Source organism: Globicephala melas, chromosome 4 (genome assembly GCF_963455315.2).
Source record: "Globicephala melas chromosome 4, mGloMel1.2, whole genome shotgun sequence".
NCBI lineage: Eukaryota > Metazoa > Chordata > Mammalia > Artiodactyla > Delphinidae > Globicephala > Globicephala melas.
Genome location: NC_083317.1, coordinates 29,305,615 through 29,330,455, shown reverse-complemented (window position 1 = coordinate 29,330,455; position 24,841 = coordinate 29,305,615). Strand labels below are relative to the sequence as shown.

Here is a 24,841-nt window from a genome sequence, read left to right as displayed (position 1 = left end):
ACAATATATTAAAATGCTACTTCTGTTTGAAACACACTTTTACTCTGATCTACAGCTGAGAAATTTTTTTAAAAAATCATTTTCTCTAAACTAGGTGAATCATCTTCTTTGAGTAACTTGGGAAATAGCTCCTTACTGTATATCAGTATTACAGGATGAACTGTGTACCCCCCAAATTCATATGTTGAAGGCTTAACTCCCTGTACCTCAGAATGTAACTGTATTTGGAAAAAAGGTCTTTAAGAGATGACTAAATTAAATTAAGCCATTAGGTGGTTCTAATCTAATTTAATTGATATCCCTTTAAGAAGAGGAACTTTGGACTCACAGAGATATCAAGAGTATGTGTGCACAGAGGGACGAACATAGGAGGACAAAGCAGTGAGAAAGTGTCATCTACAAGCATGGAACGTTGTGGCCTCAGAGGAAATCAATCCTTCCAGCACCTTCATCTTGGACTTGAACTATGAGAAAATAGACTTCTGTTGCCTAAATCACCCAATCCATGGTATTTCGTAATGGCAGTCCTAGCAAACTAATACCAGGATAACTTTTGTGGATTAAAGGACTTAATGGATCTCCCAAACTCAGTACCCAACTATGCTAGCAACATATTTAGGTATCTGCTTTATCATTTATTTTGTTTTATCAGGTATTATAATAATTTTTTAAAAGAGTGTCAAAAATTAAAGAAACTCAGAAAACTGTCAGTCACATTTTGTTCTAATTTTTCTATTTTAAATACAGAATTATGTGACGCTATATCAGCTCACCCCTTGTAAACATAAAATTCTATCACTGTGACCTCCTCTCCCACTCTCTTGCTCTCACATCCCAGACCTTCATTCTTTGACCCCAGAAGCCCCTGACCTACTTCATCTCCCCTATAATTTTTTCTCATAGTGCTACATTTTCCTTCATAAAAGCATATCCCATTTATAATTACACAGTTTAGATATTTCTGCTTTATTGCTTATTTCTTCCACTAAGTGTAAGTTCCACAAATGCAGGTATCAGATCTGACTTAGCATTTTAGATCCTATGCTTATAAGAGTGTTGCTCTGTAGTAGTAATGATAAGTATTTGTTGAATAAATGAAGGAATGAATAAGTTATTGAATAAACAATAGGTATTTTTGTGTTTACTGAAAGTGTGAATGAGATCCTAGGGCTAGGACATGACAGTTAATCACACTGTATAAAAATCACATTAGAAATAACAGGGATTGTAGCAATGAAGTACTAAAATTGGTTTATGGTCTAATTTCAAAACGAAACAGGGTTTACATTCAGTAATATGGTGTTACCTTTCCTCATCTTAGTTGCTCTCTATTAGGATGACAAATGCAAGCCACTGATGCAGTAATTTTTATTCTTTTTATCTTGAATATTACATGTAAAGTAAAATTCTTACATTTCTAATAAGAAATCCTCTCCTTAAAGATTATAAATTTGAAGGTGAACTAATCTGTTATGTAAATAAGAGATTAAAAAGTTAAGTGGAGATTCCCTTTGTGCAGTATATAAACTGAACAAAGTTGTATCTAGCAGTTCGATAAGAAAGGTAAAATACAATATTAAACTCAGTGCAAGTTTAGCTAGAGATCCAAGATAAGGAGATGAGAGCAGGGAGGAAGGCAAAGACCAAATGTAATCATTTATCTCAAGTTGCTCTTCAAAGATAAAACAAAAATCCCTTTTACCAATGTTTTTCCAAATTGACTCTACTTTCAGGAACACATCAATAAAATAATGAGCAATCATCGCATTGCACTAATTCACACACACATTCTGATGATGTTTTTATTTTGCATATGATGCTGCATAGCTCTCCTCTAATGCTCTTTGGAAAAGTGAGACATTTCATATAAACTATAAGAGCAGAATACTATGTCCTGACAAACTCTATTCTTAACAGTACTGACAGCAATATTGACAGAAACAACAATTATATTGGGAAAGATTTTAATTGGATTATAGACAGGAATCAAAGAGCTATTGCCTTAAAAGTCAGAAGGCTTTCTTTCTGCACATTAAGTAGCTTGAATCTGTAAAATAAAAACCACTCAATGGGATTGACTTTAACATGGACACTAAAGTAAAAAAAAAAAAAAAAAAAACCTTTCTACTTAAGAGTTTATGCAGGAAATGATGTGGGTAGCTTGCACAGACATTCATACAAAATGGCCCTTGCATATTTTATTAAATTAATTAATTATAAATTAAGTAAAAATAATCACTAAAGCAAACTAATTATGTTTTAGGCCTGTTTTTCTTCTTAAAATGAATGCTATAAACTGATAAGTTTATTAGAGTAGGAATTTCAATAAAAGGAACAAAGAAGGCAAATGAAAAACTTTATATATATATATAGTTGTGTGTCTATATACACACATATATATAATTACCTGTAATTTTACTTAAATATGTTCCATCTAAAAATATTTTAGTAAAAGTACTACCTTTCCTTTCAAATTAGGTTATGATATAATTGTTATATTTATATGTAGATATTAAGACCAATTAAGATAATCAAATCCATCATAAAATAAAGTATTTATAGTGAAGTGAAAACTTAAAGCTTCATAGTATTATTAAGTAAACTGCAAACTGCATAATATCCTCCATTTTATGGTCTAAAATAAAATCAAGACCATGATAGCAACTAGAGTTATAACTGTAAAGAAAAAAAAAGAAAAAAACTATTTTCTCAGGAAGACTCAATATATATTGCCCAGTCTTCTTTTTCCTTACACAGTGGGCCAATGCTAGTGAGAGTCACTGGTGGTAAATAAAAGACCTATCATTCAATATGAGTTCAAACAATGAATATTAATTGAGTGACTGTTATGTGCAGGCATTCTTCATTAAGCAAATAAGAATACTTGCCCACACGAAACCTATATTTTTGTTTTACATTCAGCTGGAGAGCATATAAAGAACATAATCCCAGCAGTATTAACAATATAGTCAAATTTTCTTAGTAAAATCTCTACTGGTAGATATTTTCACATTTACCTCAATGATCCTATATGATCTTTATGATATTTCAAGGAAAATGCTAATGGATTTGAATATCACCAAATTAAAATGTAAAGCTCAAAGTAAGTACGGTTGACATAAAAATCACTCACAGGAAACTAAGATGGGTCATTTCAAATGGCTTCCCGATGCCATTAGGGCAGCCTGTTTCCAAATGCACAGAAAAGCCTAACCATTCAGGGAGCTGATCTCACGCATTTTGTTGAGGTGAAATGCATTGCAGAAAATCCCGTAAGTTATGTGTCAGACTCCAGCAGTATAAAACCTGGTAGGATGGAGACCAAAATATACAGTTTTCCTCCTGATCACGATGAGTTAATTCCAAAAGATGGAACTCCCTTAGCTCTGTGAAATCAGGCAACTTTAAAAGGTCAAATTTATATTTGTAACAAGTGCCAGCTTTTGCTCTAACTAAACAAGGTATCTTGGGATATGCTGTCACCTGAGGGAGGTAAATATGATATAATTAACCCCTGAGCAGTCAAAACACTAATACTGATTGTGTGCCTACTGTATACTAGGCACCTTGGTAAGCATGGAGTATACAGTGTGATGGATTCTAGTTTAGGCAAACACTCAGCCAGAGCAATAATTCCTGACTTAGACACAAACCACTGCTGCAAGCCCTTCTTATATAATAGTAATCTCTCCTAAGACAGCCATATGAGGTCATAGCCTACCTTACAGATGATAAAAAGCTGTTTCAAACAGTTAGGAAAGGGCACAGTGAGGGTGTGTGGCACAGGATGGGAAACTAAGATTGTCTAGTTGTCATCCTATGCTCTAAACCAGGGGACCCCAACCCCGGGGCCACAGACCGCTACTGGTCCGTGGTCTGTTGGGAGGTGAGAGGCGGGCGAGTGAGCAAAGCCTCATCTGTACTTAGAGCCGCTCCCCATCACTCGCATTACCACCTGAGCCCCACCTCCTGTCAGCATTATGGTGAGCTGTATAATTATTTTATTATATATTACAGTGTAATAATAGAAATAAAGTGCACAATAAATGTAATGCACTTGAATCATCCTGAAACCATCCCCCACCCGGTCCGTGGAAAAACTGTCTTTCACAAAACCGGTCCCTGGCGCAAAAAGGTTCGGGACCGCCGCTCTAAACGATAAGCATCGTCTCCCACACTGAGAACCTAACTCGGAGTCATATTTGGATTGCCAGCAAATGGTAGTCTCGTAAACCCAAAATGTTAACAATAATGAAGTGAGTACACTTTGAGTGAAAACAGTATATGTATAAGCATTACCTTTTATGACCTTTGCAACCACACTGTAAGATTATTCCTTTTCTGAAAAAGGAGGAAATGGAAGTCTGGAATGGGGTTATAGCTACATTAAACTGCTCTCAGACCCATGTGTACAAAATGTTTTTCTTGAAAAGAAATTTATATGCTACTCAGAGTCTTACTGTAAAATGAATTCTGTAATTCAATTAAACACTCATCTTGAAAACAAGAACATAAGTGGAAATTCCTCACTGGCATTCATGCAAATAAATGAAATAACAATGTTAAACCTACATATAATCTCTTGTTGTATATATTTAGTGTCAGCTATAGCTACTGCTGAGTTATACATTTACAAGGACAAAACCATGAAATTGATTTATTTCTATTTATACCAGCAAGAAACTAAATAGGAAGAGAGCAAAAGGGTGAATTTATTTCTTTAGTATTTCCTTCTACTGACATCATGCAGTAGCATTCCTCTCTCTAACTTGGGGTGTTCTATGCTTTCTTAATTTTCTAGCTTCTAACCTCCTCACCTGAACAACAACAAAAATAAAACGGATCACTGACACTTGTTTTCAAATTCACTTATATCATTATTAAATTTTGTATATATCTATATTATTGCATAGAACATCTGATTTTCTGCTAAGTTTTCTCATAGAACATTAGCTCTGCAATATTCCTCACAAATGTCTGGAAAATACTAGGTAAAAAATATTAAATACAGTCCTTCTATGGTTTTTTCAGAGCTTGACTATCCACAGCAAATGATGGAATTCTAAGCAGAGATAATAGTACACAACTTGCTCTAAATTTATCTAGTTTTCTTAGAAAACTGTGTTTGGGCTGGGGAGAGAGGACATACATTAACTGTAGTTTGGGAACGTCCTTGCTAAGGCAAGTTTGAGGGGAAAATAACACAGGTTTTCCCTTGTCCTTAATATTTTAAATGAGGGTGAATCATGAATTTGGTTTAGTCCTTTAAGTGGTAGGAGTTGAAGGGACGGATGATTAATGGTTAAAGAGAAGACACACTGGCTGTGCAGGCTTATGTTTCTGCCCTGTGTCCTGCAAAATGAAGGTACAGGCACTGTCTTCCCCATGTCCTACCCTTGGCCTGGCAGCAAAAAGGGATACGATAAAGAAGTAGCTTCAGGGCCGTATCAGGCAACCCTGAGTGTGGCAGGGCTGGGGAAGCCTGAGGAATAGAAAACTTACATGCCTCAAATGGAACAAAGGCCACAGAAGGAAGCTCAGACATGGTCTTAGCACCTTTCCCCTCAAGCTAACAAGTCACATGGAACATGCTTTCCTCTTGACATGCTTCCTTTATGTTGACTGCATGAACAGAGAGGGCGTTGAAGTGTGTGGGGAAGATAATTGTATTCCTAAAGTACTTGGTATTAACAAGCCCATGTAAACAATACCAGTGACCATACTAGAGAGACAGCAATGGAGAACTGAAAAAGCTAAAAGATACACCTGAATAAAAACTACTGCAAAAAGATTTATGTATGGTTAATCACATTTTGGTTTAATAACAATAATGTAGATCAGACTCAAGGTGATTTGATAACTTTCATAAGGTATTTCATTGCAAAAATAATGACTATATGTGTTGCTTATACTGTTCAACAATCTGCTGTTGAATTGAAAATAAGGAATGAACAAATAGAATCAGGATCTGAGTCATTTTTGTTTGTTCTTGTTTTTTCTGTCATTTTGCTTTGTTCTGTTTGGATGCGAGAGCTTTTAGACTACATGACTGTTTCAAGGACTCCTGTGTAGTGTTTGTCTGAATATTAAGTTATCTTAATTGGTAGAAAGCTTTCTACATTTCTAGGCTTAGAATCTTTCAAAGAAGTAATTGACGTTACACTTAAAGTAAAAAAATAAAAATTGCTCTGCAGATGAACAGATGGCGCACAGAGGATTTTTAGGGCAGTGAAACAATTATCCTGTATGAAACTATAATGGCGAGTACATCCTCATACATTTGTCAACCCACAAAATGTAAAACGCAAACAGTGATCCCTAATGTAAACTATGGACTTTAGTGACTAACAATGTATGAATACTGGGTCACTTGTAATAAATATATCACACTAACGCAACATGTTAAAAATAGGAGAAATTGGGGTGGGAGTAAAGGGTAAATGGGAACTCTGTACTTTTCACTCCTTTTTTTTCTGCCAACCTAAAACTGCTTAAAAATTAGTCTCTTGCAACAAGTAGGGCAGATTTTTCCACTTAATCAAACAAACTCTGGCACAAGTTTGGAAAGTGCCTGACAATCGTACTTATATTGCTTTTCTAGATTCCTTTTCATTCAACAGTATAAATTCTTACTTTATGTTGTAAAACAAGAGCAGATCTCTAGAGACATTTATTTCAATAATCATAGTAAAAACACTTTCACCTCCAAAGTCAGAATCTGCTCTTTAGAACCAAATAGCTCATTCTGTAGGTGACAAACACTGTTTGATACAAAGAGAAACACAATGAAGGACACATTAACTTCACTTTCTCCACCAAACCCCAGGTTCTGATAGTATCGTGAGGCACTGCAATTTAGGTTTAAGACCTATTGCTGGGATACTGTGGGCTCACTGTGTCAGATCTTAAAGTATAAGATATTAAAGTCCACTCCTCCACTTTGATCTGCTGTCCTCTGCAGTTATCAAAAGGTCAATTTATTTTGTTTCATTTTTCTTTTTTCATATTATCTTATCCTTCATCTTAATATAAATATTAACTAAAGTTCTTATTTCACTTTGCTTGAAAAAAAAATGCACAGACTGTACCATTATAGTTACCGAAAAGTAGCAGCAAAATGTGCGCACAGCACAGCAGAGATAACAGCAATGGTTCAGAAAAACAAATCGGATTTGGAACTTCTCATTGCGTGAAAGCTCCAATTGAAAGGGAAATTGTTCCACCAAACATGAGAAGATGTACTGGAAAACTTAAGGAAAGCCCTTTAAATAAGTAGTTCTCATGTATTTCTAATATCAGAATGAATGCATAGTGTGTAACTTGTTTTAAAAGTAGAGAACTTGCTTCTACGGCATTTCTACTGAATTCTTATTTTTTTATTTTAATTTAATTTTATTTATTTATTCATTTTATACAGCAGGTCCTTATTAGTTATCTATTTTATACATATTAGTGTATATACGTCAATCCCAATCTCCCCATTCATCCCACCTCCACCCTCTCCACACCCCACCGTCCACTGCATTCTAAAGCTCAAAGCTAACTTGGGCTAATGTCTCTCTACCAGAAGCATCGTTGACTTTTAACATATTATATTTAAAAAGAAAAATAGCACTCTGATGATTTAAGGGATCTACAAACTATAAGACCACAGACCAAATTTGGTCCATGGTTTGTTTTGTATGCCTGAGAGCTAAGAATGGCTTTCACAGTTTTACAAAGCTGTAAGAAGGAGGAAGAGGAAGAGAAAAAAAAGGAGAGAGCGAGAGACTAAATATGGCCGGCAAAGCCTAAAATATTGTCTCGTCCTTTACAAAAAAAGTTTGTCAATCCTAACAAAAACATATCTTACCAAAAAAGGACCATTTGTTTCCAATCATTTCAAAATTAAGAGGCATACATATATTTTCTTCTATTTCATATGGTGTGTCTCCTAATAGTATCAAAATTTCCCAGAAATATGTTCTTAGTCTACCCACAAAACACACTGGAACAGAACTATATCACAAATAGAATTTAGATTATATGTACATCTATCTTTTACTTATAATTAAGATATAATCTTAAACGTGTAATACTACATTTTTTCAGCATGGTGAACATGTTTTCTCGTTATATGTGCTCTAAATTTACAAACTATATATTGATATGTGGGTACGTGGGGAGGGTGGAGAGGAAAGACAGGGACTGGACAGCCTGCAAGAGAAATCTGACCTCTGATTGTTTACTGAGTTTACTGTTTCTTGTTTTATTTTTCCTTCCTTTGCACAAATGAGAACTAGTTTTACAAAGGGAACTATGAATTTTAGGATGAAACTTTAAATTTGAGGGACAACTCTGAATGCAGGGATACTATCTAAGATTTAGAGATTGCATGTCAATTTTGTCAATCTTTTTTTCTTTTGATAAAGCTACTGGCACAGAATCCTAGCTGACACTTAATATAACTTTAGCACTAAAACTCTTTCTCAAGGACAAACCATTTGTTTCTAAATGAGTTAGCATACAAAAATGATTAATCATGAGAACAAATGAACTGTACATAAAGTTCAGATTACAAATGAATTAAAGTTATACAAACACAACTTAATTTAAAATAAATGCAAATAGCTTTCAGAGGAGTCATCTCTGGAATGTGAACAACAAGCAGAATTTATTTTTCTGCTGGTTTGTCACAGCAATGTTTGCCAGTCCAGTGAATGAGTGCTCATGGAGTACGTACGATATGTATTCAACATTGACATGCAAAGTTGGATGAAAAACCTGTTTTATTCAGAAAGGGGCTACCTTCCGAAACACCAAAATTTCTGGATTTTTTTTTAAGGTGATGTAACACTGAAGGGAAAAAAAAAATACCTCAAACTTTCCAATACTCCATGCTGAGTGAACATTTCAAACTATGTCAAAGCAAGAGTCAGTAGACATCATGTTCTTGAAGCTTTACATTAGGTGACATGTTAAATCAGTATCCTCTAAAGAGACCTCTGAGGAGCTATGGGTAAAAGGCACATGCGGAATGCTTCTGAGATAAATTCATCCATAAATGTTCTTTCCCATTTTATTTATTTGCAAGAAAGGGAATAATTATTAGAAAGTAGCAAAATTTCCAAAATGGAAGAATCCTCAAAGTAAAAGCCTACCAAGGAAAGATAATCAATGAATGGGTATGGGATGGGGCAGAGATGGTGAGTGACACAAAGACATGTTAAGAGAAAAAGCATCCAAAGATAGTGTGTAATTATTTCAGCAAAAATAAGTAAATATGCTCATACTGAGAATATGACCTGAAATTGATTCAATAGTCAAATGGAAACAAAAACAAAACACTTGGCTTTTTCTTTTGATAAGTGGTATTTTAGATACAAAAATATAAAAATATCTTTGTATAAGAGTTACACATCTATCATTCCAATCTTCATGGTGCATTATTCCAAAATAAACATTAGTCATTTTAAAAACAACAACAAAGGCTATAATACTGTATGGAAAGAAATATCCTTACACATGTTGACTAGACATTAATCTTCCCTGTAAGGGTTAGATTTGGAAGTATTTGTAGACAGCTAAAATTTGTTTCCATAATATAACTCAGTAGCTAAGCAGTATAATGAAAAAAGGGATATTCAAATTAGAAGATATGGTACATTCAAAGTAGAAGAATTTGTTTAATTATTTGAATATAAATATTATTACATCTCAGAGGAACAGTACAAAATTTCAGGACTCATGGAGAGGCCATCCTCAAGTGAGTGTGATGTGGTAATTACCATATAATGTGATGGCTCTGTTATGAGACTAGGATCTCATCTTAGAGGGCAATACAGGGAAGGCCCGAGCAGGGAGAGATGTACTCCATGAGAGGACCATGGAAACATATTTGCGCTGCGCTAAATTTATGCATTTGCATGGGGCTATGGCAAAACTTCCTCATGTGGAAAAATAATGAAAGTATTAGAAATATAGTGTCAGAAAGTATTTCAGTATTATTAGAGTCATGACTGACATTCTCTTCACTAGAGCAGTTTAGAAAAAAAAATATTCTAGCCCTACTCTATACTTATTATACCACAATCTCCAGGGGTTAGGGTCACAAATCTGAGTTTAAAAAACAACCTGGGAGTTCCTTATTTTGACCACCTATATATCCTAACACAGTGAGAAGACTGATAAAATTTCACTAAACCTAACAGCTAGGTCCTTATCCCATTCACTCTTTTTTTTTTACATCTTTATTGGAGTATAATTGCTTTACAGTGTTGTGTTAATTTCTGCTATATAACAAAGTGAATCAGCTATATATATACATATATCCCCATACCCCCTTCCCTCTTGAGCCTCCCTCCCACCCTCTCAACCATTCACTCTTAAGACTATGCCATATGGATTTTGTATCAAACCTCCCCTTAAGGTTACCTGGGGTCTTCACTAATACCAATGGGCAATTTTAATTCCTCATCCATTTTGGCTGCACATATAGTCAGAGTGACCATCTCCTACCAGATATGATTTGTTCTTCCCCCTTCAGATTGTTTTAGTGACTTCCTCTTTCTCTAAAGGTTACTTTAAAAAGCCTGAAGTATTTGATGTCATCCTCCCATTTGCTCTCTTTGTTCAAACTACATTAGCCTTCTCTCAGTTCCTCACACACAGCTCACTTCTTTCCTAGGCTCCTTGTATGACAGAAAGAATAGTCTGATGATGATATTTTCTTTTTACCCCCCAAGTTTTCACTGATCATGCTGATAATTAAACTGTTGTTTTAAACTCTTAATGTCTATTATACCCAGGCTTAAATTCTCCACCTGGCACACTATAGTTGACATAATTTTAATTTCCATAATTATGCTGCCCTCTTCTTTGTCAGTACTCTCTTCTTACAGTTTCTTCTAAACCTAGGGTCAGGAAAATTTTTGGTAAAGAGCCAGAGAGTAAATATTGTGAGTTTTGTGGGCCAAGAGGCAAATTTGTGCAATTGTCTGTGTTGAAAGACAGATAGTCTTTTGTATATTTTATATTTTACACTTTAAAATGTCAAAAAATATTTATAGTTCATGAGTCACATAAAATCAGGCAGCAGAACAGATCTGGCTCATGGGCTATAACAGCTCACCAATGCCTGACCTAGACACATGACTTTAAGCGTTATCTATAGGCCTACGATTTTCAAACCTACATCTCTAGCCAGGTCATCTTCTTGATGCCAACTTGATATTTCCACTTGAATTCTATCAGGCATCAGGAGAGAAGAGTAAAATCAATCACACCCATGTACTGACCTACACCTCTGCCACTTGGAATGTGCCCCATGTCATCAAACTTTCCCCATCCCAATAAGACACCATAACACCCCATGTCCCTAAATCCAAACGCCTCCTGTAATTCTTAATCAGTAAATCCTACCAGCTCTACCTTCAAAACAATTTCCAATCTCAACAAACTTTGCCCAAGTTGAGCGCTACAATCTTAATTCCAACCACGGTCATCCTTCACCTGGACAGGTGCAATGGTCAGCTAAATGGTCCCTCTTCAACCACTATTTTACTTCTCCCCAGTAGTACATCCTCCATACTGTAGACAGAAGGAACTGTGTAAAAGTAAATCTAATCATATCACATCTCTATCTTAAACCTTTCAATGGATTTGTTTTGCATCTAAACATTGCCTACAAAATCCTAATTTTTCTGGTCCCTTGAGAGCTCCTATCCTCATGTCTCTCCGGTGCCCTTCCTCATTCCAGCCAAACTGGCCTTCTTATTAAGAAAATACCAAGCATATTTGTTTTTGATAAAATTAGGATTTTATTTCCCTGAACAAAGTATTTCATTACATGATCTGGTTCATTCACACCTCAGTGTTTTCCAGGTCTTGTAAAGTCACACAAAAGATTAAAACAAAAACAAAAACAAAAACCACGATGGTTCTTGTATGAATTACTTATCACAAAACTCTGGTAAGAATATAAATAGTCTTAATAGATATTTTTTTTAAACACAACACTTTGAAAGTCTAAGATCTATAATCACACTTGATCCAAAGAGCAGTAAGTGTGGAGTGAATCTGCCTGAGGCTTTAGAGAAAGGAGGCATATTAAAGACCATCAGAAAGCCTAGATAGGAATGAACTGTACGGTGTAAGAAGACAGATGAGGTGTTGCTCACATCAAAGCACCAAGAAACTCTCCTTTTGAAGTGGGAATACTTGACAGACACATATTTCCATTAGCTTTTAACTTCAGTAGGAATAATGGCCCAGATCATAAACATAAGTGAATTATTTAACTGATAAAGCAGTTTAGAAGTCACAGTCAAAAATATGTAATCTCTTCTTAACATTCAAAAGCAGAGTTTCCATCTTCCTCATTTATTTAATTTCTTTGGTTTTGGTGTTTTAACCAAGCTTATTTTTATTTCAGAAATTTATGTTTGTTATTCCTTTTGCTCAGAACACCCTGTATCTTCGAAGGACCTGCCTCTTTCTCTTCATTCCAATCTCAACTGAAATATCACCTCTTCAGAGAATTCTTTGACCTCCCTATAGCTACATCAGTGCCTCTGTACTTGCCAGTTACACTCATCCACATTATCACATCTAATCTTCTTCACAGCAGTACTCTTCACAGCATCAACTTGGTTATGTATTTGTGTGTCTTCTTCCTCCTTCTCTCCCTACTAACCACTTGAGCCTCTACCTACCTCATTGCTACAACCCCAGTGCCTGGCATAGAGTAAGCACTCTATAACTATTCTTTAATTGCCTTGCTGACTACAATGTATATGCTAATCCTTTTGACTTTTTGCTATACATTTTTTCTTTCTCCTTCTCTGTATTTGTCTCCCTCATCTCTCCTCTGGCTTTCTACTTAATTTTGAAATGCATATCATTTCATGTCCTCAGAATTTCTCCTTTCTATAATGAGAGAATAATTTCCTCAAAAAACTCTGTTTTGGAAAAAAAAAAAAAGGCATAAGGTAAGACAAAATAGAGTAAATGTTTGCTTGGTATAAGGAGACACCTTCCCATGGAAGGGCCATTCCACCAGGAAACAAACAAGCAAAAACACTGCTGGTTATTCCTGGTTCCCAGATTTGAAGCCAGTAAATCATCCCATGTTCAAGCAGCCTTGACCATAGAGATGAAAGATGTGTACTTATGGTTATTAACTCATTGCAACAGTCTACAACTTAATATGGTATTGACTGACGTGATAGTAATTCAAAAGAAGTTTCATCAACATTTTCCAACAGAACAAATGCCCTTTCTAATTAGCATATCCAACCAAATACCTAAATCTGATGAAGAATTAGTTATACATCATGCTAAATTTGCATTGGCTCACTATTCTAGAAAGCTTTCAAACTAATGTAAAAAGAGATATTCAGTAATGGAAAAGAGAAAATAAAAGCTCATTTTAATCAGTTTAAAATAAAATTTAACATTATGTTAATATAGTAGTTTGTAGTTGACTGCGAGAGCAATAAAGTGATATTACTGACTCCTAAGCAGTGACCACTGTATAATCTGAAAACTCAAAGTGAATTACCAAAAGAGATCTCAACATCCTTTAATAGCTTCCCACTTCACTCCAAACAAAACCCAAATTCATTACAACTGCAAGTAAGACTCTCAACAGTCTCCATCCCTTCCTCACTGCGTTATTTATTACCTCTTCTCTTACTCCCCACCCTTTGTGTTTTGCTCTAGCCACATAGTTTTTTGTTTTTTTTTTTTTTTTTTTTTTTTTTTTTGCTGTTCTTACATAACACCAGGCATGATCCTACTCAAGATTTATACATTTGTTGTACTCTTGCAAGGAATACTCTTGCCCGGAATCTCTGTGTGCCTCAGGTTCTCACTGCCTTGGACTCTCAATTGCTATTTTCTCTATAAGGTCACTCCTAACTATCCAATTAAAAATTACCCTCTTAGAATTATCTGATCCCCATCACATAATTATTTTTCACCATCTAACTTGCTATACTTTACATATTTACATTGCTCATTGTCTGTCATCTGTATCCCCACATTAGAATGCAAGTTCCATGATGGCAGGGTTTTTTGTCAATTTTCTAAACTGCTCAAAGTAAATATAAAGTTTTGTTGAGTCAATGAATATGTACTCTGAGACATCAAGGAGCTTATACATAAATAAGGAAAAGACACAAATGAACAATTATAAGGCATACTGAGAAATATTGTATATGGGGAGCTTTGTAAACTGCCAGAAGCAACGTCAAAATAATAATGTAAAAAAAAATTTTTTTTAAATAATAAAAAAGAAAATAATAATAATGTAGAATCTGGGCAGAGACAGAATAGGTGATATCTGAGTTAAGGGAGAAAAGGAAGATAGATGGAAAAGAGAGAAAGCAAGATCTTACAAATGAGCATCAGAAGTTACTGCAGGAAAAGTAAGTTAAAAAAAATCATCGCATGAAAGAAAAAACGTAAGATATATTGCATCCCATTATGTTATATACAATTAACTATATAAACCAAACACAGCTTATACTTGATAAAGCTAAGTTGAAAAACAGATCACACTATGACATGACCAAATATAAACCTGTGTTTCTAAATTTTCGGAAAATCTTCTAGACAAGATACATGATGATTTTGGGAAGCAAAGTCGCTGGTGGATGAGGCACATATCCCTTAAAGAAAATACCCAGCTTGTGAACACTGTGTACAGCCTTCATAATGGAAAGGTGCCAGATTAATTTTTTTAAAGTCTCTTGAAACCTAAGTTGGCAACACTGAAATTCATGTGTAATTCATGAGCTTTTTAAAGGACACCTAATAAGTGACAGAGAAGTGATTCCCAAGTATGTCTTTACGCTGAGGTAGGTATGACATTATAGGTTGAAGCGGTAGAAAGAAACAAAAAGAATTAAGAATAAGCAGTATTTTCTGCCAAAGACCAAGATGCCCAGTCTCACACACAGGCTATTTTGAATCTCTTGACTCCAATGTCTGAGGAGTCTAGTTTGTTTGTCCTTAATTATTACACAAAGAACTTCAGTTGCTTTTAAAGCACAGTTTAACACTTCATACCAGGAGTTGGCTACGAGGCTGACTACAAAGTCAGGTGGAGTAGGGTAAGCGCCTGCCTGGGGAAGGAGCCACCGCCTTCCTCAGCCTTCTTCCAATTTATTTCTATATTTTGGTGGCAAAAATCCTACTAAAAACTTCATATGCAGATAAATTTCAGAATTTACATCATGTTTTACTATTATTAGCATATGTTAGAATTACATATTTCTAACTTACGTGTTTCTCACACCTGCTCCTGTCACTTCTCCCTTTTTTCCTGTATTTACCACTTTCTTCTATTCCTCTATCTCTTTAGCTATTTATGGTCTCTTTACTCCCAGTTTAACTTCTTTTTTCTCTCCATATGTGTGGCTGGGGAGAAAGATAAGGCTAGCATATCACATAGAAGATAATGTCTTATAAACTTATCTATTCTTCAAGTCAAATTCCATAACAAATTTCAAATACAGCAAAAAACTTCAAATGAAATTTTAATTCTAAACCAAGTGCCCACTGTCTTTAAATGTGTAAACACAGAACATTAAAGCTCCCCAATAACAAATGCTAAGGGCACTTGGAACAGTGTTTAAACTAATTTTTTCCTAAATAAATTTAATTTTTAGAGGGTATAAGAACCTTCATAAAATGAGATTTACCTTAAAGAATAAAATAAATGGGAATTAAAACATACTTCAGACCTACCAGAGAATGGACTTGAGGATACGGGGAGGGGGTAGGGTAAGCTGTGACAAAGCGAGAGAGAGGCATGGACATATATACACTACCAAACGTAAGGTAGATAGCTAGTGGGAAGCAGCCGCATAGCACAGGGAGATCAGCTCGGTGCTTTGTGACCACCTAGAGGGGTGGGAGGGAGGGAGACGCAAGAGGGAAGAGATATGGGAACATATGTGTATGTATAACTGATTCACTTTGTTATAAAGCAGAAACTAACACACCATTGTAAAGCAATTATACTCCAATAAAGATGTTAAAAAGAAAAACAAACATACTTCATTATGTTGCACAGTAAAAATATGTTTTAAAATATTGTGAACAAATGTTATCTAAATATTGGATAATGTTATATAATTTCAGTAAAAAGAGGTATCAATTGCCATGTTCTTCCCCCATAAAAATGGAATATTTCACACCTGGCCTTTTTTCTCCCCCTGGCAATGGCTTTGATGATCAAAAAGACAGTTGAAAACACTGAAAAAAGTACTATGTCATAATTTCATTAAAAGCATCTAATCTAAATTGTGAAAAGGAATTCCTTTCTGCAGAAAAAAATATGCATATATATATAAGCGAGCACTCCAAAGCAATTCTTTATAATTAGACATTTATGGTATCACCTCCCTTACACTACACGGGCTCCCATGCAGACTGCATGAGGGGACGTACGTTGAGACTTATTTTAGGAATATAACCTTCAGGTGTCTGCGAAGAACCTGAAATGCACAGATAGTTTTCTCAAAAATCCAAATTTTGAGGAAAAGTTCTTCAAAAATATTGTCTTTAAGGTAAATCCACTTGCATTCTTAAATCACTACTTTCCCTATTTACAATATAATATGAACATTTCAAGTTATGGAAACGGTGTACTGCATCCAGTCGCTATAAATGGCTGGCTTTTTTTGTAGGAAAAGGCTGTTAGGAATTGTTGGAAGAATTTTAAATGTTGTTGAGGTGGGCATCTATGGGGGTTTTCAGGTTTGGGACAATTTGCATTTATATTTTAAGCAGTTTAAACCAAAACCAAAAGTGGACATAAGTAACATAATTCTGCCATAGACTAAATTCTGCCATACATATTTTTGTACGTGTACACACACACACACACACACACACACACACATACTCGTTATCTAGAACAATGGAAAATTCTTTACATTTGGTAAACAATGGTGGACTTCTATTATACAGAAAGTTCAATTTCACCACTATTTAGCTCGATGATATTTTAAGGTCAGGTCTCCTGAGACATACAAATAATTATCTTTTAATATTCACTGCCAAATGTCTGAGCTTACTTCTCTTAAAACAATATTCAGTTACAAGATGAAAATATTTTACCCAAGTTAACTTGAAAGACATAAACTCTAGGTGGCATTAGGGTCCTTCAAGGTCATTATTCCTTACCAGTCGTGATTCTAATATATTAAAATTCATAGATCACATTCTCTGAGATATTCTAATTGAAAAGCTATAACTGTAAACCTTCAACTCAAAGTTGGATACTATCTTCATTTACTGACAAAATTACATAATCACTTAAGTTTATTGAATGAAAGAAAATGAGAGAAACAATAAAAATACCTTTGGCACATACTGGGAAAAGATTTCAAGGGAAAGAGAGAAAGATATAGAGAGAGGACTCTTTATCTCTCCATCCATCCATCCATCCTAGCAAAGCTTGTCTCTGATCTCTCTAAAGAAAAAAAATGGATGTGTGATGAATGCAAAACACAAGTGATTAGCTTTGTGTAAGTAAATATAATGATTCAAAGATAATATAGTTTAACAACTTGAAAAACAGGACAGCCAAATAATTTACTTTTCCAAAATTTTTGCCTCTTAAGTAAAATATTTCATGATGAAGATCATGAAACTAAAGATTATAATTGTTAAATATTATCAGATTTTATTTTTTGAATGCTCAATATATTACACAAAATCTGGTCATGAAAATGGAAGATAAAATAAATTGATTTGTCTTCAAAAGTGAATTTTGTTATATGAGTGATCTCCATTTGCTTCCTCAAAATTTCAAACTCTTACATCTAGCTTCAGGGTGGCCAATTGGAATTTCAACATGTAAATTTTCATAGAAACCAAACTGATTAAAATTCTGTGGGCACTCATGATAATATATTAGAAATTATCGCTATGTTTAAACACTATATTAGCTACAAAAATCAGGAAAGTAGTGCTAATTCAAAAACTCTGACAAACTTGTTTTTAGAAACAGACTGACATATTCATTCTTCTTTTTATTATTCTTAACATGTACCAGAAAAATAGCATACCTTTATTACGTACCAGAATAGAGCTCCTTTATCGACGCCATTAAGAGAGAAATATATTTTTATGAATTACCAAGCAATATTTCTGAATGGTTTGTTTGTTAAAGTCAAATCAATTTCTTTATTTTTAACAAGTATTCATATTAATCCCAAACTGCCTCACATTGCCTTTAAATTCACACGCATCTCAGTGACTGTTTAAACAAATTACATAAATTACACTTTTACCTTTATACACATCTCATTAGTACTTAAGCATATTGTTGGGGAAAGAAAGAAATGTGATTTCTGAGTTTGGAAAAAATTTCTCAGTTCTGAATACAATAACTGTTACCTGCACTTCCGAAAATCCTGTAAATCTACTGGATTCTCTGCTGCCTTTATAGCCCTCTTCCCAGTCAAAAGTCCCATGATTTTACCTGTTGTGTTATAAATTACACCTATACATATTGGATATTAGTTCAGTTTTTTTTAGATTATCCCCAAAGTCAATGCCTAATTCAGTGTTTGGAAACATATATGTGTACAATTATAACAGTTCCTTTAAAGACAAAAATAAATCTGAACGTTTATGTTACTTGTTTTATTTGCACAGTAGACATATTTTCTATTAAAAAATGATGTATATTCTACTTATCTTGAGGATTGACTTAATTTTCACTTTTTATGCAGTTTCTAATGTACTAACCACTTAAGCAGCATAGGAATGGGCAGAGTCCAAGTCACGGAATGCTAGTCTAAGGATAAGCATCTACTATTCCATAAGTCAAATGTCAGGAAAACAGATTTCCTCAAGTGGATGCTTTTCTTGATATAAAAAACTGACAAGGGACATCTACCTGATTCCACCTACTCTTTCCACTCTTTTCTTCTTATTTGACCTTGATGCCCCCAGGGGGATTATCGGCCAACCGTCTTATTTAGAATTCAGACTGAATTTCCTATAATATTCGTTATAAGTGATGGCTGCACACAGTTGAATTAATACTGAGTATGACGCTTCATATACATTCTAGAATAAGTGGATTTTTGTCTTCTGTCCTCAAACTTAATTACCATTTCTAACATGGTTTTTATGGGAAAGAACATCCAGATTTCCCAATGACTTACAAATAATTAGAATATAATCTACTGATAAATATGGAGCACTTGTATAAAAAATACAATTTAGCTTTGCTTATCATTCCTAAGAAATTTAAATTTACATGAAAATAACTTTATTAATTTTGCATGCATGTTTGCTACAAAAATCATACTCATTAATATGTAACCACAACTCTGGACTTTGGAGGTCCTAATAATTAAAGTTCAAGACAAAGTTGTAAACTTAATAGAGAAAAAACTTTACAGATTTTTAATGTATTATTTTCTTACCAATAGTAAAGTACTATGAGATTTTTATTTACAAACATATCCAGTAATATAAAGTTTTAATTTTGAAACTTTTATTTTAAAATCCTGCTTAATTATATGTCCCAAAGTGAGGAAAAATTAATATTTAATGAGGCTTATTGATCTAAATGGTAATATGTACCTTGGGTTGTACTTGAAATTATAAGATTTGCTTACCATGCCTGAGAAATCTGCTTCGTTCAATCTAGCTATTGTAAAAGAAGCAAAATTCCCTTAACATAGTACTAAAGCATTCCATTATCTTTTCTATTAAGTTGTTTTGTCCTTTGAATCATTGCCTATTTTAATTTATACTTTTAAAAAGAAATGAAATTAATTAACTTGCATTTACCATTAGAAGCTTCACTATAGCTTAGCATGATATCGATTTCAGGGCATGTTTTTTACAAATGATGGTCACTATCAAAGGAAAGAATATCCAAGCAATCAATATTGAAGAAAGAATAAAGAGCATGGGCAAATAAGAGAGACAATACTTATTCTTCTTCAAATATCTGAAATATCCAATAAGCTCTTAACCAATGAGAATAAACCATAATCCCTGGAAATGACGGCCACAGAAAGGGTTTTGCCAATCTCCTGTAATACTAAACATACTGTTGGATCACTATTGCAGAGAAACAGTTGTCCTGCTGCATTTTAGTGATCCGACACATTGCCGGAGGAATAAACAACTCTCCTAGCCAACAGAAATGCTGCCTACAGATTCTTGTTTTAGACCTTTGATGAAAAAATATGTGTGTTAAATATGATTTTCTTACATTATTTTTAACAAAAGAGAAAAGCAAAATGAGAGTTCAACTAGTTGTTATCATAAATTCTTAATGGCTTGAAAGAAAAACTAAAAACCAAAGTTTATTTCGTTATTAAAATTGATTATCTGCATATATGTATACATACCTATTCATATACAAGACACACATGCATTTTTATTTTTGAAAAACATCTTCCTATTTTATTTCAAAAATTAATGAACAAAATTATATATTATAAAGAAACAATGTTCTTTTTGAACAATCTTTTCAAAAGAGTTAATAAACTTACTTAAATATGTACAATATTTAATGGATATTTTGGAAACCACAGGACTAACAAAAGGTCAACACCACTATACAACATTTTCAGTCTTATCTAGAGCAAAGCCCTCATACCTTTCCTGCTCACAGATTTCAAGGCTTAACAAATGCAGAAACAATGTCAAAATGGATTCTCCTCTAAGACAAAACAAAATTCATGGCGTCAGGACTTCCTTTTATCATATACAACATTAAATTGCTATGTGCATCTGAGTAGGCAACACACCTCCAAAAATAATACTTATCACAAAACACATTTTCTAGACACTAGCTTTGGCATAAACCACTCCATAGAGCTACTGATCAAATCAGTATACTGAAAAACCTTATTACAAAATCTATGATCCTTTTCAACTCCACCTCAGGACACAACACTCCTGCAGCTCCACTCTATCATTAATTTCCTCCAAATACACTTGGCAAAGCAATGAGGAACGTCAAATTTTCCACTTAATTTCTGAAGAACATCACACCCTTTAATGAATATGTTCTTGAAGTTTAAAAAATTAAAACATAAAAGTCACTAAAGAGATCCAAAAGCTTCACTTCAAAAATATAACTTTAATAGGTGTTTGTAAAATCATATAAACACACACACAAATATATCCATGTATATAGCATCTACTACAACAGAGTAAAGCCAATCTTGAAGCAATGGCTTCAAATCTGACACACCAACACACCAAATTCTAGCTCAATTTAACTGCTTTCGTAAGCATTACAGTCCACTTTAACAAAGAACTTGGGGAAAGATTACAACAAATCACTTAAAACATCAAACCAAAGGTCCACGTAATCTCAAATCTCATATCCAGCTCTCAAAATATTAAAACATGCTTGCACCTACCTTGACCTTGTCCATTCCCCTGCTGACTCCAAAGGATCACAGTCATCATTAGCAGTCCTGGAGTCCATGTCCACATTCTTCTAGTGACATCTCCTTGTCTTCTGGCCATTGCATTTTAAATTCTGCATATTGAGAGGAGTGGGCATGAAAAGTATAATAAATTACAACCTAAAAGAAATGTATTATCACTCAAATCCCATATCTAATAGGCATTGTGTGTTTACAAATCACCCTGCTTACAAGGGGATACATTTGAAAATCATGCTTCTCTTTGGTATTCTCACTATGATGATTAATATGAAAGCTCATTCATCTTAAGTCTCGTATTCTCAACATTCATTTGAATATTTTTCAATATCAGTTTGCAAAATCGACTATTAAATCTATGAACGCTTAAAAAGGACTTCCAAAATACCCACTGGAGTATAGTCAAGCAAAACACTGTACATGGACACTCTATATAAGTCGCTATTTAAGTAAATTGATGTATTAAAAACACCATATCATCTCTACAAACATACACAAATATAACTTTTCAACACATTTGTGTAAACTTAGCATAAGTATCTCATATCTCTGTAGTTTTGAGTAAAATGATATTCTAGTTAATCAGTAACTTTAACAGCATAGAGATTCATCATGTACACAAAACTAATCTTGTGTACTTAAAACTGAGAGTACAATTAATTACAGAAAACCCTTGCAATTCTAATCCCGGATATACAAACCATATATATAGGAAGTCATACACATAAAATATACTTGAATATGCATTTTGATGCTGTTTTTAATACTAAAACATGAAAATGCTTAAATGCCCAAAGGGATATTATTTGTTCATACAGTTGAATGATATATATAGTACCTAAGATGAATAGACTTAAGTCACTTTTACCAAAATGGAGCAATGTCAAAAATAAAAATTTAAACAAAAATAGCAAGTTGCAAAATGATAGGTTCAATAATATATCTTTTATATGTAAACATATAAATATATAAAAATATAATTTTATATTAAATTATGTATAAAAACATACATATAAACATAATACTTGTTTACATATACAACATAATAAGCCATAAGAATGATAAACACCTTCCAAAATTAAGAAATTTCAAGATTAAAATTTATAAAGTCATTAAGAGGAATCTTCAGAGAAGATTACCCCTAAGTTCCAGTGTTTCCACATTAACAAAATATGGAGCTAAGGAAAGTGAATTTAATGATTTCCTGAATAAACTCCATATTCAAAATGCTACATAATCCTAATTCTAGTAAATTTGGAAAGGACTCCAGGCATCAGAACTTTTTCTTCTCCCTTTCTTCTACATTAAGAAAAGAGGATTTAATTACTCACTTTGAATTATTTATTTCAGACTCATAGTGTCAAAGCTAAAGGGAAATTTAGAGCCAACTAATCCATCCTCCTCATTTGAAATAAGAGGCCAGGAAGGTTGGAATGACATTTCCAAATTCACGTGTAACAAGAGAATGCTGGTGGCGATGAGAGTCTTAGTACTAAGAAATATTTCTTGAAAATTTACATTTTCCCAGGTTATTTTAATATACTGATTGCCTTACATTCCTAGTTCCATTTCATTCTCACAGAAATGCTATGAGATAATATCACAATCACCATTTCAGAGCTGAGAAAGCAGAGACTTAGAGAAAAGCCACATAACTCCCAAGTCATGTAATTAGTATGTACTATTGTGACTTCAGCCAAAACAGGATGACCTCAGAGCCTATGCTCTGAACTAGCAACCACTGTGCAGGAATTTAGTCCTAGATCTCCCAGCTACAGTCCAGTAATCACTCTGAAAAGGATGCTGAGAAGAGGAAAAGGAGATAGCTTACATAGAGAACCTTGTGTACTTATCCCAAATAAACATCTTCAAATTGAAAATCATTAAAACATAAGACAATTGAGCTATCACAGTTTAAAAAAAAAAAAAAGCATCAGCCCTTTCCAGAGTAACATGGGGTGTCCAGAGAAAATCTCAACATCTTCCCAACACACCTCAGCATTACTAATAATTTTACATTGAAGAATAAGATGAATAATATTACAGAAGAGCTATAGTGATGCCTGATTATTTGTTTAGGGAGCAAGGGGCAGGGTAGGAGGTTATTATCAAAGACCAACTTTAGTGGTATGCATCTGTAATGTGTGTGTGTGTGTGTGTGTGTGTGTGTGTGTGTGCACGCACGCGCACACACAAACACACACACACACTCTTTTAACCACTAACTGATAGATCTTTGTTCCCTTCTAATCAACATGTAACCATTTTTATCTGGTAGCAATAATGTCAAAATTCACATTTAACTCACCCTTAAATGTACTACTTTTGCAATTTATTTTAATTTACTGTTTCCTTAACTCCTGTATACCATACTCATTTTAAATGGCATTCTGTTCTTATTCTACATAGAATTGAGGCAGTATATGAAAAATCTTAAAATACTCTTCAAGAAGGATTGGCATATAAAACACCAGTTCCATTATACATTTTAGTAAAATTTTAAAGAACAGATGGCTTTCAAATTGTTATTGTAATCAGAAGAAAATGTAACCTTCCTTTCCAATTTGATGTTTATGGAAAACCAATAGTTCTTAAATGCCAAGTTTCTACAATGTATTATCTATATGCTATTCCTGCCCTTCTATAAATATGAAAATCATGACTTTCTATGAAATTTTATATTAATTAACTGGACTCTCATAAGGTAAAACCAATCCATTTCTTTATCCTTATGAAAGAAAAACAAAATAGCTAGAAAGGGGTATGCTAGATGAACCAGAAAATAAGGTTATCATGTACCATAAAGGCATGCAATGGACTTCTCTAAATCTTTTTTGGAACACTCTTTTCATGCATATGAAAATAAAAACTAAGTGAAAAATAGCTGCTTTATCTTATGAACTTTACTTGTACCTGTTACTCTTTAAAGACTGGAATAAGTCCTAAAACACAGATAGTTGGATTCATTGTGCTTTTCTGGCAATAGATGTGATATTCAATGAGCAGAGAATTAGAATGTGGCTCTGCAAGGATTTTGGAGCAAATAGCATTATGAGACAGTGTCATGGCTCCATAGATTCTCTCCAGAATGCTGCTCTGTCAGATGGAGCCCCAGTCATACCACCTGGTCTGAGGGTAGCTTCATATCTAGAGGTGTTCACTAGGAAGGACAGTCTTAAGTTAATAAGACTGTTAGGCTGTAGAACACCTACCATCAATGGAAGTGAAGACTTCTAGGTATTAGAGCCACTCCTGTTACAGACCATCTCTGGGTTTTATGTGCAGCCAACTCCTAAAAATTATTCTGCCCTCTCCCACTCATTCCACCTCTCATGTGGATCTTTTCAATATTTGCTTCCTCCCTAGCCAGCAGACCCAACGAACCAGCCTAGGTTGTATGTATACATACAAATGTATCT

General features: G+C 34.0%; 1 protein-coding gene across 1 annotated transcript in view; it reads right to left on the bottom strand.

Annotated features, from left to right (window-relative positions):
• The window catches only part of ROBO2 (roundabout guidance receptor 2), a 1,648,891-nt gene that overhangs the window by 1,603,667 nt on the left and 20,383 nt on the right, over positions 1-24,841 (bottom strand). Inside the window, exon 2 of the mRNA XM_060297904.1 lies at positions 21,396-21,517. Coding sequence (XP_060153887.1) covers positions 21,396-21,504 — 109 coding nt within the window. The 5' untranslated portion in view covers positions 21,505-21,517. The remainder of the gene's footprint in view (positions 1-21,395; positions 21,518-24,841) is intronic.